Source organism: Plectropomus leopardus, chromosome 7 (assembly GCF_008729295.1).
Source record: "Plectropomus leopardus isolate mb chromosome 7, YSFRI_Pleo_2.0, whole genome shotgun sequence".
NCBI classification, from domain to species: domain Eukaryota; kingdom Metazoa; phylum Chordata; class Actinopteri; order Perciformes; family Serranidae; genus Plectropomus; species Plectropomus leopardus.
In genome coordinates this window covers 19,722,357-19,739,927 of record NC_056469.1, presented here as the reverse complement: position 1 = coordinate 19,739,927, position 17,571 = coordinate 19,722,357, and the positions used below count along the sequence as shown (strand labels likewise).

Below are 17,571 nucleotides of genomic sequence, written 5' to 3'. Positions count from 1 at the left end.
TCTAATCCATGGATGTCAAACTCATTATAGCTCATGGCCTGCAGGCAGCCCAATTTAATCTCCTGTGAAACTTTTGCAGAAAACCTATAAATAACAACATTTCCAAATGTTTCCTTTCTTTTAGTGTAAAGAAATACAAGTGCATTCTGAAATGTTCATCCTTTTACAAAACAGATGATGAACGGCCTGAGATATCTTAAGAAAAATAAGTGCAATTTCAACAACATGCTTGTTTTTCCACATCCAATAAGTCTACTACTCACATGTGCATACATCTCCACTCCTGTGTAGTAATGCCGGCATCACAACACCAAACTAAAGTGGAGGTTATCGAGGAGGAGGTGAAGTTACTGTGTCTCCTGGATTACAGACCATTTACAAATCAAACGTTTTGGGAGTGCTTTAGCAGTAGGGTTCCATCAATACTGTTCTAAGATAGAAATCTGATGCAGCTGCTGATTCGCAATGTTTAGCACAGTGTTCAATATCTTTAAATTTGACCATAATAAGTATTTGTTGTTTTGTCAGAGAACTGTATTTTGGTCAGGCTGGAAAAGCCTTACATGAAGTAGGCCACTCACTGTTTAACTTACTCCTGAAAGAACTCTTTGCTTTCATGAGTGAATCAATCTTAGTTGTGAAGAAGTTAACCAGTGGACCGTACTGGACACTCTGGATGGCCCTCGGGCCATATGTTTAACACCCCTGGTCTAATCCCCCGAGTGAGTAGGTAGGTGTTTTTCCTAAAAACATGGACAGGATCTTTGTTTGTTTTTGGAACAAATTAGCTGTAAGTTTAAGCCAATTTTAGTTTGCAAACTTTCTAACTGACATATTCATCTGCAGCAGTAATCTCATGTATCCTGACAAATTCCTGTCCTGTTCTCATGATAGCAATGGTCAGCCCTAAGCCATGGCCAGAAAACTGTCCCTTTTTTGGCCACAGTGGCAGTTAAACAGTCCGAACCGCCTGGCTTTGTCTCAGCTGTAACGGAAGCTTTCCACTTGTGTGACCATGAACTGAATGCCAGGTACTCTTGATCAGCCCGTGACACATGATACAGTACCCACACCCTCCTTCTGAAGAGGAGATCCCTCTCTGCTGCCCACGGTCTCATTAGTATCTCTGCTCCTCTCAGTTGGGACATTTCTCATCGACTGTAGCACAAGGGAACAGGAGGTGTTTTCCCAGTTATCAAGCATCTACATTGAAGTCAAACAGACTAAAACAGTTATGTGACTGACACCTGGGCAGGTGTGTGAGTTAAGCTTATAGCAGTGCTGGGCAACATATCAATATCATGATATGAGACTAGATAAGGTCTTAGATTTCGGATATCATAATATTGTAAGTGCTCTGCTTCCCTGGCTTTAAAGGCTGCATTACAGTAAAGTGATGTAATTTTCTGAACTTGCCAGACTGTTCCAGCTGTTTTATTAGTTGCCTTCACCCCCTTAGTCATTATAGCCCCATTACTGATGACTAAAATATTATTTTATAAATATTTTGAGAGAGCACCAATTGTCAGCCCTGCAATATAGCTGCAACTTCCATATCAAGTCTCAAAAACACCATGATGTAGGATTTTCTTAAATTTTCCTAGTTCTGACTTATACAGTATTCTCTGCACTAGACTCAATGTGGAGTGTTCTCACAAGTGAAATTCATATTTTATATTGCAATATATTGCAATTTTTTTAACCTTTTTTTTCAACTGCAGAATAATGTCCCATCTGCAACATCTGTTTTGTGTAATAAAAGATAAAGTTTTCAGTTCATTCATCTCACTTCAGTCATTTTTATTGCATGCAAACTGTATTTATTGGACTGAAAAAGCAATTGATTTTATCGTTCTAGTAGCCTCTGAAATTTTAATTTGTATTTGCAATGTGGATCAATCGTCTTGTAAAAATATTAATACTTGGCATCTGTATATCAATACAATATTGCCACATAAAATACTGCACCCATCCTATACTGTATTGATTTTCACCCCACTCTTCTAGATTTAACCTAGTTCTTCAAAGCGTGAAAAGGATGTCCTCGACTAAATTTTGGCATAGCTTTGTTGACCATGTCTGCCAACACTCTTTTGAGTTGCTTCAACCAAATATTTAAATTTTACGCTTATAATGACAGTGTTCTAGTTTTATCATAGATATATATTTACTTTAGTTGTGTAGTCTTCCATCATAACATCTATGCTCCCCAATCAGCAGAGACACCATAGACCTGGGGACTCGCCATGAGTGTATTGGTCTTTGCTTGCAGCACAGTATTCTGAGAGCGCAACAGATGCAGTTTCATGTGGAACATGCTGTTAACCAGTCTTACATTAAGTGTATTAATGAGTATGGTGGATGCTTTCACTTGGAAGACATTAGTGCATTAATACAGTCAGACAGACGCATGTTTTACTGTATAATGTTGTGGCTTGTCCACATAGGTCCCCTTGATATTGTGTGTTCACAATCACATATCACAAACCACCATAGGCCGAACCAGTGAGTCCTATACCTGGGTGAATGATTAAAAGGGGGTCCTCCATCAGTCAGTCAGTGGCCCGGAGAGTAGCGTGAGAAAATGCAAATTGATCACACAGCCCACTTAGAAACTGACAGTCACTCTTCTCCACAGCAGTCGTCTGAGCAGCAGCACATGTGGCATGGAAACCACGGCTCTGGAGAGCTTAGCACTGGGGATATAATGAGAGCAAGGCTTTTGAGCCTTAAGCAAACCAAATCCATTTTGATGTGCTAACCCAGCGGTATGCCCACAAATAGCTTGTCCTTTGCTATTGATGTAATGTTACATTATGGCTTAGTTGCAACATCAGAACTGGTCAGAAATGTCAAATTATTGACTTAATCTTGTAAAAGAAATATTTTAACATTTTCTTGCTCACAATTTTTGACTCGTATACAGAATGCAGTTATTGGCAAGTCATGCTGATTCACGGGCAGGTCAGCTTTTAAAGAAATTGTTCAGTAGTCATTGCTCTATGATATTAAGCTTCAGCCTGCAGCCATTTAGGTTAGCTTAGCATAAAGACTCGAAACAAGGGGTAAACAGCTACCTTGGCTCTGTCTATATATAAACAAATCTGGCTGCTAATACCTTTAATGTTCACCAATAACATCTTGTTTGTTGAATCCAAAAGACTGTGTGTTAATGTCAACTTGTACGGGGGTTATGCGATAGAATACGTGTATTCCCCAAAATGCCAGACTATTCTTTTAATTAGATCATTGCCCTTATTAAGGTGTTCCTCTCCAGCTGAGTGAGCAGTATAGATGGGTAGCCTGTGACTGTCAGTGAGACAAGAGACTAGGTTTTTCCTCTCACAGAATCCCACAAATACACACAAACTATATTAAGAGATGCAGCTTACTGGAAGACAATGAGATGGCAGATGCTGAACAGCAGGGGGTCTTCCCCACCCTCCACCTGTCACACTGCACTTTGTAGCCAGGTGGGATTTGAGTTGGCTGGAGATGACTCAGCTTGGTATTAGTATGGTTTTGTCGCCCATTAACACTTGAGAGGAATGGTGCTAGTTTTATTTATTAACACCTTTTTTTGGATGTTTTTGAGGATATCAGAAAAATACTTTCTTTTCTTTGTCTTGTTGCTGTCTTACTTGTGTTATTCAGCCAGTTCCTTCTCACGCTCCTGTGTTTCCCGCTCTTTTTTTTTGATTCACAGGCAGTTTTACCCCCCCCCCCCACTGCTGCCCTTGGTTACTGCCTCTGTTTCCCCCTCTCTGCCTCAGTGGGAAACTCCTTGTCCTCCTTGTCATTCTCCATGTAGGTTTGTTCTCTGTGGATTTTGTACAGACAGTGAGGTCGGCTTTGTGGTAGGGCTTAGTACTTGATTTGCAGTCTCTCCCCATAATACTCAGTTCATTCAAGCAGCCCGTTGACAATAGACAACCCCCATCCTCAACCCCAGCCAACCATAAGGCTAACCATTGGCATATAGTTGTAGGTTTCTATGGAGAATTCAGTTTGTCGTTTCTCTTTAGGCTTTCTGTAATAAAGAGAGATTTGCTCTTGCTCTTCTTGTAGTGAAGAAAATGAAATATAGAGGTGCAATGATTCGTCAATTAACCAAGGAGTCAGTCGACAGAAAAATAATTGGCAAACATCTAGCTAATCATGTAATCATTTTAGTAGTTTTAGCCAAACATTGTCTGGTTTCATGCTTCTTAAATGCGAGAATTTAATGCTTTTATTTTTCATGCATGATAATAAACTGAATAGCTTTAGCTTTTATATTGGCAATAATATTCTATCAAACAAGCTATTATGGACCAGAATCTACTGGGAGCTGCTGATACATAAATCATACCTCAATGTGATATCATCTTAAGTATCCCAGCTCTTTAATGTATTACATTTTTTTTTTAATTGCAGTTATTTAACAAATGCGTAATAATTGCTTTTAGTGATATTCAGTATCATACTAGGTTGAACATAAAGGCAGTTTTGAGTCAAGTATTTAATTATATATTTCTTAATAAAGCCAGCATCACTGTTTCTGGACTCCCTCATTTCTTTTGGTGTTGAGGTGGACAATCAAGCTTTGGTTTGTCTTTTTAAATTTTGAAATCCAAAATGGCTTTAGAATTGAACCTGGGCAGGTGCTGTTTGACTTTGACTCTCCACTAATAGTTTCTTAGTATTAGTATTAGTAATAGTATTCTTTGCTGTCTAAAAGTGCTAAAAGTCTAAAATACTTGTAATGTATTTTCTAGTATTGTGGATTTATGCCCCCCTGTTTAGTATATTTGATGGATTTCTGAAGTTCCCTATAAAGTCTTCATCATGTGTTGGTGTAGCAGACAGAGGCAACTCTGGGTGACGCATGCTGTTGTCAGAGCGTGGGGCTGACGGCAAACTCCTACAAGTGGGCTGGGTAGACAGGGATAAGTCGAGGGATGGAGTGAGTATGTTGGAGAAGGGGGGATACGGAGGAGGAGGAGGAGGAGGAAGAGGAGGAGGAAGGCTGGAGGTTGTGATGTGTCACAGAGATTAGAAGCCAGTGCAGCCAGACCACACTTCTTTTCCACCTCCTCCTCCTCCTGCTTTTCCCCTCCCTGAGATCTGTTTTTTGGGGGAACTGCAAGGGGCTCATTTAGGGGGAGGTTATGGACAGGAAGAGAGGGACTTGGAGGGGGAAGTCTGTGTGTTTTGTCGAGCTGCTTACTGAAGGACAGACAGAAGTCTGTCTGTTTATCAGTGGCAGAGATTTAAATATCTCCTCACCAAAGTCTTTAAATGAAGATATTTCAAATAGAGTTCAATAGCAACTACATTTTCTATAATTTAAAGGGGAAAACAGTCATTTGCTCCACATAAATTAAAGGTATATTTGTATATAATTAAAGAGTTTGGCTGAAATGTTTTTGGGCTGATTGTAATTAAAAATGTAGCCCTGTTTTTACTCCTGTGTTTAGGAGACAGGGTTTAAACAGCAACAAACAAAAACCAGAGGGAAACATTTAAGAGGCTAGTGATTGTCTTCCTTTCATCAGTCTGCCAAACCATTAATCAAACACTATGAGCGGTTGTCTCTCTGCCAAAGTGGCAAACAAGTGCACTTCGCCACGCAATGAGCACACGACTTGATTTGATCAATCCCATCACGAGTTCTTTCTGTAAAGTTTAAAGTTGGTTTCGCATAGCTGTCTGTCTCTGAGTTCAGACTTGAAATCCTTTTTTGTTTATGCTTATAATACACAGTTGTAAAAAAAAGTTGAAAGATTAGTGAGTCAAAATGAACTTTTTTTTTCTCATTTCTCATGAAGAAAATAATCCCAGTGAAATCTGTATGCAGTCAGGGGTTCAGACTGTCTAGTGAAACAGGGACTTTGTCGCTGTACAAACGTGTTGATACTTGTTTTCAATCAACTGAGCATTATAGATAAAAAGTTAAAGAGATACTTTTTAATTTTTAACCAACTTTGTATTAAAACATTGTGGGTAGTATGTATAGAGGAAGTGTGGTGGACTTTCCTCTATCTAACCAGAACCTAGATATCCCTCTCCCCGCCACAGAGAAACTCCTCCAAGTGATGTAAATTACATAATTTGGAGGAGTTTCGCCAGCTGTTGGGGCTATTACTCGAACTACATGCTGTAGTTCCGCATTTTCGTATTGCCTGCTGCCAGCCGCTAACTCAAAGATTATACAGCTGATCAAGAGACACACCTGCCCCTCTCTCTCTCTCAAGCTCAGAACAAAATCAAACAGTAAAACTAGGCAGAGCTGATCACACAAAAATCAAGATAATGTCAAGATTATTATCCACACTCCATCATCCACATGCAGGAGCGTAGCATTCTGGTAGTTGTAGGTTTTCTACCTCTTGAGCAAAATCAGCCTTTTTCTCAGTTATCTCTTGTCATGTAGCATCAATTTGAAACGTATTCTTTGACTCCAGTTTATCAGGGTGGGGACCGAGGTAGAGGCAGCAGATACTTCAAATCCTCTGCAAATACATCTTGCAAATGTTCTGATTTAGGCAAACTAATCGATGTAAGATTCTTGTTAAGATGCTGACATGACAGTTGATATAATCTGAGTATTACCTTGTTTTGGTTCTAATTAATTTATTAGACTGCATGTAAACTCTCAGATTGACAGAGCAGTCATCCTGCCCAAGTCAACAGAAAAAGTCAACAACCCCTGGCCCCCGTCCACTGTTCCACTCAGGCCGGACTAGCAGGACTGTGAGGACAGAAGGCTCCATTTAACCTGCCTGAGCAGGATCTCCTGCTCAGTTCAACAGAGCCACTTCATGTGTAAACTGAATACTGTGTGTGTGTGTGTGTGTGTGTGTGTGTGTGTGTGTGTGTGTGTGTGTGTGTGTGTGTGTGTGTGTGTGTGTGTGTGTGTCCATCCATCCATCCATCCAGCCTCTACATGTGTCAGTAAGACTGTAGGGCCCTCCATAATGCCACTGAGTCAGAGCAGCCTCTCACTACAGTTGATTCTTAACCCCTCCAAATCCCCCCACCCGCTTCATTCCTGTTCTCTGAAAATATTTCTGTCTTGTACTCTCCCTCACTCTTTTCATTCTCACACATGCACTCCATCACTCAGCCTCAGGTTCATCCTGAAGGGGATTTCAACATTTTTGCATGTTGTTGTGACTGACCAGGCCCTCGTCAGCCTGTCAGTATGTGGCTGTCTGCCGGTGTTTACCTGTGGCAGAGAGTGCCATCATGAAACACTCTCGAGGTTGATCAGGGGAACAAGAGGGAGGAGTCTGACAGTGTGTGACATGCATCAGTCCTTCCTCGCCAGCTATCAGTCTGTCTGTGTATGTCCGTGCATGTGTGTGTGTTTCTAGGACCTGCCTGCTGTGACTGACGCCATTGTGCCCCGCCGCTGAGCACTCAGCCTGTTCCTACGGCTCAGGCCTCTCTGGATTAGAAACACAACAGCTGTATTGTGTGTGTGTGCGTGTGTTGGTGTGTGGGCCTGTATATGTGTGGACATGTGCACTCGTTAGCAACGTGGACGTTTGTGTACTTGGGGGGATGTGGCCGAAGGGGTTTGCAGGCACTGGATCGCAGCCGAGCTTCTCACTATCCAGTTTTTCTGGCTCCCAGCCTACTCTGTACAGTGTGACTGTGTTGTGTTGCAAGGCTGCAGAGTGGAACAAGTTCACATTGCTGAGATGTTTCTGCAAAATATTTATAAGCTAAGAAAGACATCACAATAATTGGTGTGTTATATAATATTTATTCGTTTTATTTATTCCATGTGCACTATGTTGGCGTAGCACTGGTGCCTCACTTACTGAACAGTATTTCTCAGCTTGGTTTACACTTAATTAGGCTGCACAAAAAAAATCATATCGCAGTTCTGTGACAAATATTGCATTACGCATTGGGATTTTAAAAGGAATAGCCATTTTTTCGTTCAGTTTTCAATGATGGAAAAAATAAATAAATAAAAATGATGATGACGTCATTTTTGCTGGGGTCTGTACCAGACGAGCATGAATCACTAACATCAGGGATACGATTTGTTGGTGTCTCTATGCAGCACCATAATGTGTCACATGTTAAATTTTTGCTTTGTGCTTACTGCACATTTTCCATTGTAAACTGCTCGCACAACTTATTTAATGTTATGTGCTGCACATACCATGGAATTGCATGTGAATTTTTAACTATTAAGTCCTGATAATTATGGATAAATCATAAAAAAGAGAAATAGACTTTCAAACTTACTTGTGTTAATGCACAGGTATACCAGAGCGGCACTTGGATCAAATTGAACAAATTCATAAAAACGTTAATACTAAACATTAATCAGTTGCCACACAGAGTTACAAGCCTTGATACTAACCTTGATTATGTTGTTTATTTTAGAAGTTTGCTTAAACTGCAAAGGAGGCCAGCAACTCTTCACCTAACCAGTTGACTTATGTAAGAGTGATCCACCAATAAAAAGCGGCAGAATTTGTACAAAAGCACAGCTGCCAGCTAACCGCACAAGTGACACACAAAATCAGCTCAGTGCTTAAGCAGCTAACTGAAGCTGTGGCTTCAGCAAAAGATTGGCAAAAATTTGAGTGTTTGGAGCATGTTGGGCATGCTGCTGGACAGCGGGAAGGTGGATTATGTTGCAGGGCTTGAAGGAGCAGTTTGAGAAGTTTCTATGGATGTTTTGATACTGTATTTCATGAAACCATGTTACTGTTGGAGTACAGTATATATGGCAAAGATTCAAGCAGACCACAGTAGCTTATTTTTGCAAGAGGAAACTACCTAAATTTTGAGGCTGCCACATTTAAAGCCCAAAGAGTTTAGGCATAGATATTAAAACATAGAGCTTACTCTGCACAGATCCAGAGAATTTGTAGAATATTAGCAACATTAAAAGATTTTGTCTTATTACATTATGAATATTTGTTTCACTTGAAAGTACTATAGGTTATACCCATATGTATCTTAAAAGGCTATTGCATATCTTAATCAAATAGCAGGTTGTATAATAATAATGATAAGCCAGAACTAGAATTATAGGTTTGCTGCAATAACGGGATACAGCGATGCTTGTGCTTCTCTTTCAGCGGGATAAAATAGGCCCAAGGTTTGAGGGGCAATTTCCATCCACACCATGAATTGTTTTTTGTATTTTACTAAAATACACTAATAGAGTTAATTTTAATTGAGTGAAAAAGGGATTAGCCCTCATTTGTTGTCTCTCACCCTCTTAATGTGCAGGCTCAGGAAATGAAAACCATACTGATAGACAGGGAGAGGATGAAATCTACTCTCTTCTGTTAGTTAAAGCATGTCCTTCCTGTAATTATCTGAAAGTGCATACGTGCACACACACACACACACACACACACACACACACACACACACACACACACACACACACACTCTCAGTGCGGCATTTTTCAACACAACAAGGTTTCCTTGAACTCTTCCACTCACTGTGCAAACAGTCAGTAAGCCTTTGATGTGCCTGTGCAGGTTTGGTTGAGTTTTCACTATTTGTCATTCCCGACAGTAATATGTCAACCACCAACAGCTGAGGTCATTGTATCCCTGACATTTTCTTGATAAGTAGTCTTGCAGAATGTGGATGTTGCTATAAATTTATGCAGGCATCTTTGTTTTGTGTCAGGGTTGTACATCTTTCCACACACTGAACAAGCCGTGGCTATTTTATCTAAGTCATAACGTAATAACTCTGCTCACGTGTCTCAAACATTCAGTATTCAGTAATTACTACAGCTGACTTTGAATCTGCTTTGTTGCAGGTGGCAGAACTATAGGACAGACCTCAAATTTATAAAGGCTTGAGATTGAAGTACTGTGCTGTCCCAGCTAAATGTCCCTCTCTGACCCCCTCGCTCCCACCTGTGGACAAGCATGTTTGTTATGTCTGTTTTGTGAAAGGAACAGACACACACCGTTTCCAAGAAGGGCAGATAAGAGGGAGGTGTTTGATGTGATCGAGGTCAGGTTGGTTATTCAGAACATGCTGCAGAACACATCTGTGTGACATGCCTGGTTGATTTTAAATATCTTTGCATGTTGCCCACCATGTGCGTGACATAGGCTCCGTCTGTGTTTATAGGTTAGTCTGTGCGATCTGGCACCTTTTTGAAAGTTTGGCTTTGGAGATTGATCTGGTTCAAAAATAATTTGTATGTTTGAAAAATCAGGGTGTAAAATGGGGAATATAAGCCCATTCTATTTGTGTGTAGGCATAGCTTCCGGTAAATAAATTAGATTAAATAAAATAGATTAAATAAATCCGGTAAGTAAACATAAATTCCGGTAAGTCTCTGTGTGTGGGTTTCATACTGAAACTAAACTAGCTGGCTATATGTGTTTGTATGTTTCTGTAGGTGGGTGGGATACCAAAACACATATGTGTGTGGTGTGTTTCTGTTTGCTTCAGGTTTTCTTTTTCGAGAAAGACGCTAAAATCCTAGAAAAACATGGAAACATTCATGCGGCTGATGCGACTGGCCCCTGGCCTGCTGTCATTTGCAAAAGTGTCCCCCAAGCAAATTAAGTTGAGTATCCCTGCTGTAGTTCATCCACTGCTAAATCCCGAAGCATGGCCTTAAAGATGCTCTACTGTGTGTTTCTCTGCTCGTGGTGGCTCTGTGACTCATGCTGAATGGAAGCCAGTTCTAAGAGGCAGATGTAAGCCAGAAAACACCAGCCCTGCCCACTTTTTAGTCCCGCCACTCCCTGCAATCCTCCAGCTGCTCCGACTTCACCAGGACCATCTGAGAAAAAGGTGCTCTCGGTAGCAGAAGACCCTCTTGAAGTTTGAATCGAGGGCTTCTTGAGTGAGCTCTGGGGGACTGAATTAGGACAGATCACAATCCGTGGCAGACAAGTTTATTTCTGTAGCCTTAATGAAGATTTACCAGAATATCTGTCTTCCCTCTTTTTGTCACTCTGTGTGTGTGAAATTAGGCTTAGCTCACAGGTTTCATTGAGGGCCCCATGTGAATTACCATCACAAAAGTTTGTGTGCACTTGCTTTAGTGTGAGAGGGACAGCCGTGGCAGGAATTCCAGACTTCCCTCTCTTTTTCATCATTTTATCCCAGCAGGCTTTTTCAAACATGAGGCCTTAACCCTGCCATCAACCCTGTTAGCCTCTGCTCTGCGGCCCACCAGAGGAGAAACAGAAAAAGGGTGCGGGGCAGAAAGTACACACTTCCAAAGCCTGACTGTAAACAAACAGGGTTGCTCATGTTGTCTGCTGTTACCTCACAGAAGGTTTCTGTTCTGTTGTGGGGAGGTTTTTTATGAACTTCCCCTCAGCAGGGCCCTCAACCCCGACATCAACCCACACGTTAGACTATGAGTCAAATCGGTGATGAATCACACTCAACCATGACTCTCATTTATCAATGACACATTTGGGGCAGTTTTTTAGTAGAGACCAGAGAGTGCGAGGCCCACGGCTGTGGAGACAGAACGAGAGTTGAATAAAACTGAAAGAGAAAAGAAAAAGCTGCGGGGGGCATAAACAAAGTAACACTTGCCAAGCTATGATGGCAAGTGCATAACAATAGCAAAACTTTCAATAACATAATTCAAGCACTGTATTAGCACATCAGCAAGGCCATTTGTTTTGTCAAGTGTGATTTGGAAGGCAAGCCGCAGCAGACCCAAAAATAGCAGGGACATGAGTGTGGCACATGAAGTTAAACAGAACTCTGTTTCTAGATCAAAGTGACTCATGTTCAAGACATCTCATGGTCATTGTGTGTGTGTGTGTGTGTGTGTGTGTGTGTGTGTGTGTGTGTGCGTGTGCGTGTGTGTGTGCGTGCGTGCGTGCGTGCGTGCGCGTGCATATATATACAGTAAAACCATTTTTTAGAACAAATGTAAGAACTGTGTAACCCAGTAAGTAGATTGTTTAACACATTCTTTGCTGTGAGTAGTATTACACGGTTTGCAGTCATTAAAGTTGCCCTGTATTGCTCTGTTGTAGAACAACTGCTTGAGCGAGTGTGTGTGAAGCAGTATATTTTTGAGGTTAATCGTTATACATTGATTGCCTGCTGGTTCTCAAATAGTAAAATCCTATCATGACAAATTAGCTTTACGTTTTCTACACAGTTATTGAGGTTACATCATTTGAAATGTGTCATTTTCACATCCGTCATCTTAGAGGGCCACAGTTTTTACTTGCTTCACAGTAAAATGTAATAGCTTCAGTGGAAGGTCTCTTCAGTATGATTCAGCTCTTGTATTTCTTTTTGAAATTGTGACAGTGACGATGTTTGTGGTTTTAGGCAGAATTTCCGTATCAGCACATTGCAAGCATTTCTCTCTCATCAGTAATTTCATTTTATTATCCTCATTTGTCAGTTAGTGTATTTCCTGATTCAGATGCTGCATATATGGAGTGTGGGTGTTTTCAGTGTTTGTGTCGGTCCATGTGTAATGTCCAAAGTCGGTGCGCCATGAAACCCTGCACGTCAGTGTTTACTATTCTGGATGTGATTTTCCATTCTGTTGTTCATTTTGAAACTGGTTTTAAACCCTGATCAGTTTAAATAATCTCCGTGCTTTTGTCTTTTCCTTCCTATAATAGAGTGCCCCAGGAATGAGTCCTAAAACCTGGAGACAAATGATCATTTTGCCACTTACCACTTGGCTTACCTCATCTCAGAGTCAATGGGTTTTTGGTTAGATGCCTGAAATAAGCTCTGTGGTTAACACAAGCTTAAGAGACTTTAACATTTGGTTGTACACCATATGTCAGTAAATACACCACGTTTGAATTTTGAAGGTTTCTTTTGTCTTAAAAAAGTGATGGTAAATGCCACTACAGAACTTCATCACACTGAACAAGGCTTTACCGCCTTTTTGTGGTGGCGTTGTTAAATCATGCGCCCATGGTGTACTATGTTTTGAGACTAATTTTAGCTTTTTACTTCTGGTGATTGCATTTTGGCTTCAAAAATCATAAAACTAGTGTTCATTTGTGACAATTATTTAGCTGAATAAAACATGTAAGTATCATAAGGGTTTATTTGCCACAGGGCTTATCTTCTACAATAATCCAAAACCCAGTGGAAAAATCCTGTAGGCTTTTTGGTGATAGAAACAGGGGGCCCTAACTTCCATGTCGGCCACAGAAAAACATCCTCCTGGGAGCACTCTATGAAAGTGTGACATAACCGTTTCATTGAGAGTTTAGTGGGTGAGTTTATGTTTTATAATGTTGATGTGAGATGTTTATTTCTGGTTTGTTACCTGGTTGGTTTGCTACTTGGTTTGTTCCCCCTGCTTGGAACTTCACTGTCAAGTTTTTTTCCACCATCATGCACTTGTTATCTTGTTACAGTGTGTGTGTGTTTTTTTTCACTGACCAGTGCTAACAAGCCACTGACAGGGTAACTGAAAATGACAAAATATATGCAGTCCCTTCAAAAAAAAAAAGTCAGCTGGCATCATTCAGTTCCAAGTTTTGTATAACGTCATTGCTTCCCCACACAGAGCCCAACAACTGGTATTTTTTTATGCTGACAAATAGTTGTCTTTATTAAATAAACATGCTTATAGATACTGTTACTGTATCTGTGACAAACCCAGCACCGGTTGATGTCAGTGTGCTGATGTATCACCTGAGCTTTACAAATTTTTTGCTTAGCATGACATGACTTACTCACTGTGTGCATACATTCAGCACAACCTCAACTTGAATGACTTTAAACTGGTTCCACAATAAGTTTTCTTTTCTTCTCCTACTTGTTCTTCTCTCAGGAGCCGTTGGGGCCCAGTCCCTGTTCGCCATGCCTCGGCGGCCTGGCTATGGCACCATGGGGAAGCCCATCAAGCTGCTGGCCAACTGCTTCCAGGTGGAGATCCCCAAGATGGATGTCTACCTCTACGAGGTGGACATCAAGCCTGACAAGTGTCCCCGCAGAGTCAACAGGTAGGCTGGAGCCTCTGATTAATATCTCAACAGTTCTTCTTCTGCACCCTTTGTCAGTAATAATACAGTATTTACATCTAGAAATGGCCGTTTAAACTAACATCCAATATAAATCATGTTGCAGTGAGCAAATGGACAAAAAGATTGCAAAAAAATTAAATTTATGACCTTTGATTTAGAGATGGTCTCATTAATAATTTCTTTCTTGATAACTGTTGATTTGGCAGGTTAAACGCTGTTTATGAACTCTTAAACTTTTTCAACATTTTACTGCCTTCAGTATCACAGAAATTGACTTTGTGTTCATCGTACAGGGAGGTGGTTGATTCTATGGTGCAGCACTTTAAGGTGACAATCTTCGGGGATCGCAGGCCAGTGTATGATGGAAAGAGGAGCCTGTACACAGCCAACCCACTGCCTGTGGCCCCCACAGGGGTGAGCTGAAAAAGGACTCAGACATGAAAAAAAATAAACTAAATCTTAACAACCACAACTTAAAATCCACCCTCACTAAATGCACTATGCCTTAGTCTAACCTTCATTGTCCTGTCATGCCCCCCCCCCCAGGTGGACCTGGATGTCACTTTACCAGGTGAGGGTGGGAAAGATCGACCTTTCAAAGTTTCCATCAAGTTTGTGTCCCTGGTCAGCTGGCACATGCTCCACGAGGTGCTGACTGGCCGCAGCATGCCTGATCCCCTGGAGCTGGACAAGCCCATCAGCACCAACCCTGTGCATGCAGTGGATGTGGTTCTGCGACACCTGCCCTCCATGAAGTGAGCTGATGATGTTTTTATTTTTTTGTTTTTTTCACAAAGGTTTAGACTTCCTGGTGAGTGCTGCAGGCTTAAATAGACCATTTATCGTTGTTATTAGATAAGTGGGAGATAATGTGAAGGAATGATCTTTAAATGTCTCTAACAGCAAATCCAGTCAAGTGTGAACAACCCATTTATGCTTTGCTAGTCTCCCCTCCTTCATTTTTACTCAGCAAACATAAAGTCAAAAGATAGAGCACACTGCACAAAATGATCTCTCTGATACTCATAGTAAATACTATATATTTGTTTTGTCAGAGCAGCGCCAATATCAGCACTCTGATCCCAACGGAAATCAAACACAGCTTATATGGGCTTTCACGGAGCGCCATACTTGACCTCATACCATCCTCCCCTTGATATCATGTTCCTAAGCCCCAGAAAGAGTGCAGTCTAGCACAGTATCACCAGTACTTTAATGAAAATCTTCTTCAAAGCCTTATTAAAAAGCAGTTACATCGACACCTTTCATTTAGCCCTGTTCGCAGCCACCAGGGTCTCGTTATTGCATTGCAATGGCATCATGACACAGTGTCAGTCCAGGATTCACCGAGAAAAATGTAGCCCATGTACGATTATTGATGTGTCTCATGGGTATAGTAATAAGAGGGACGGGATGTGTCCAGATAGTGTCACTACCCTCTCATTTCTCTGATGTAGTTTCAGGCCGTATTGAAAAACGGCTGAACATGACACTGTTAAAGCACTTATTGACCTACATTCACAATTCAGGATGTTTGAACTAACCTTACATTTCCTGTCATCTCCTGCGCCCTTTCCTTCGCGTCACATGTTTTATCTTTGCCTTTTTTTTAAACATCCTTTAATTGTCTGAACCTCCCTGTTATCTTTCATTCTTTCAATCTCTTTCCTCCTTAATAATTGCTATTTTTCTCCATCTAGGTACACTCCGGTGGGTCGATCCTTCTTCTCTGCTCCAGAGGGTTATGACCATCCCCTTGGAGGCGGGAGAGAGGTTTGGTTCGGCTTTCATCAATCTGTGCGGCCCGCCATGTGGAAGATGATGCTTAACATTGATGGTGAGAACCAAATTCCACCTTGCATTTATTTTGCTGCGATGCCTTCTCGAGGATAAAATACAGCAGAAAGCTATGACAGCTGCTTTTTTAATGCCAGCTGACTCAGACGCAGTAAAAACTATGTTTTCTAATACAGTTGTTCATTTTTCCAAATATCGAAATATGTTCAAGACTCAATATTTTCTTTGTAATTCAGTCCTTGTTTAAAAAAGATGTGTTCTCTTGTATGGTCACACAGAAATAGTTACGTCTGTTCCTCTTTCACAGCTGGGGGAATGAGATTTTAATAATTAAGCAGATAGATTAGAATGCCATGGATCCTCCATGATACAGGCTATTTTTAAAGAGATTTGTGCATGTTCATTTTACCTTCTGTGATGTTATGTTTGGGGAAATTAAATAGCTTTAACATAATTCTAATGTGACAGTATCACACCCATAAGAATGCTGTTTCATTGGAGCTGAATAAGGTCTGCAGGATACTCTCAAAGGCAGCACACCATCATTGGATTGAGAGTGAAACTATCTGTTAGGCTCAGGTGGCATTACAGAAGTTGTGCCTAAAAAGGGTAGGTCCCTCTAATAATTTAAATATGACTAAATTTGCAATCATGAAAATTTCCCCCCCTTTTGAGATGACTTTCTTCAACTACAAAAGCAGTTTACAAATGCCACATGCTTTTCATTCAGCTGCCATTCTGCCTCAAGCACTCGCACATCTCCACTCAGCCTACTGATGTGTCGGTATCTGGTGTCACCCAGCAAGAAATTCGCTCAGCTGCTATCTGTCAATTATTCTATCACAAGTATTTAAACCCAGCAAGACTTGTTTAAGTAGGTTAACTGCATATTAGGCAAAGAGCATTGTAGGCTAAACAAGGTTGTTCATTGCACAGTTACACTGAGGAACATTACCATTAGCCTCAGAGAGCAGTAGGTTTAATGCCACTCCAGAGGATAGACTTTGTTTCTTGTGTAACTTAGGAGTATCTGAGAATGAGGTTCATTTTTTGATTTACTGTCTGACCTATGAAGACAAAAGGGGTGTACTTTTCATTAAAATGACCCCTATTTATATTGATTTCTTTAAGGATGATGACCATGAAAAAAAATTAACTTATGTTTTAGAAGGGAAACCTTTTTTGTGGCACTTATTTTTGCTGGGCCTGAAAAAGAAGGCTGAGCATTTTATCAGATAACGTATTTTGGATTTGTCACTGCAACGGTATTGTATTGGTGTTTTGTAAATCCGTTCGGGTTGGGCACATGTTTGTGTGCATGACACCAAATAAAGAATCAATCTGTCATACATAATACAGTGACTTAAATCACCAGCAGCGTTGCTTTTGTGTGGGGTTTTTTTTGTTTGATTGTTTGTTTGTTTTTTTACACAAATATCTACCCTATAAAAAAATGATACTGCCCAAGCCTACAATCAGATATAGGTGCTTTTGAATGTGGTTAATATTTCAACAAATTAAACTCAAATATCCACATGCTGCTTATGTTTAGTGTAAAGGCTGTTAAATGAGTGTAGTTTTACATGGCAATGGCATTGCCCTTCTCTGACATCACGTTATTTACTAATTGACCAGTTTGTCAGAGTGGAGCCAGTTCTGCTGGCTGAGAACCAGATTTCGGGAAACCAGTGGAAAAGTTAAAGATACAGTTTGGTAATTGGCTTTAGTGCTGGCCCATTGTCAGTAGAAAAACTCTGATGAGTTGGCGTAGTGAGCTGTTATTATTTGTGGAAAAAAAGT

At 40.7% G+C, this 17,571-nt stretch overlaps 1 protein-coding gene across 2 annotated transcripts in view; it reads left to right on the top strand.

The window, feature by feature from the left end:
• LOC121945179 (protein argonaute-3) overlaps positions 1-17,571 on the top strand; it is a 41,331-nt gene that overhangs the window by 2,733 nt on the left and 21,027 nt on the right. For both annotated transcript variants that reach the window (XM_042489217.1, XM_042489216.1), the window contains exons 2-5: positions 13,782-13,953; positions 14,268-14,388; positions 14,521-14,729; positions 15,675-15,811. In XM_042489217.1, coding sequence (XP_042345151.1) covers positions 13,782-13,953; positions 14,268-14,388; positions 14,521-14,729; positions 15,675-15,811 — 639 coding nt within the window. The remainder of the gene's footprint in view (positions 1-13,781; positions 13,954-14,267; positions 14,389-14,520; positions 14,730-15,674; positions 15,812-17,571) is intronic.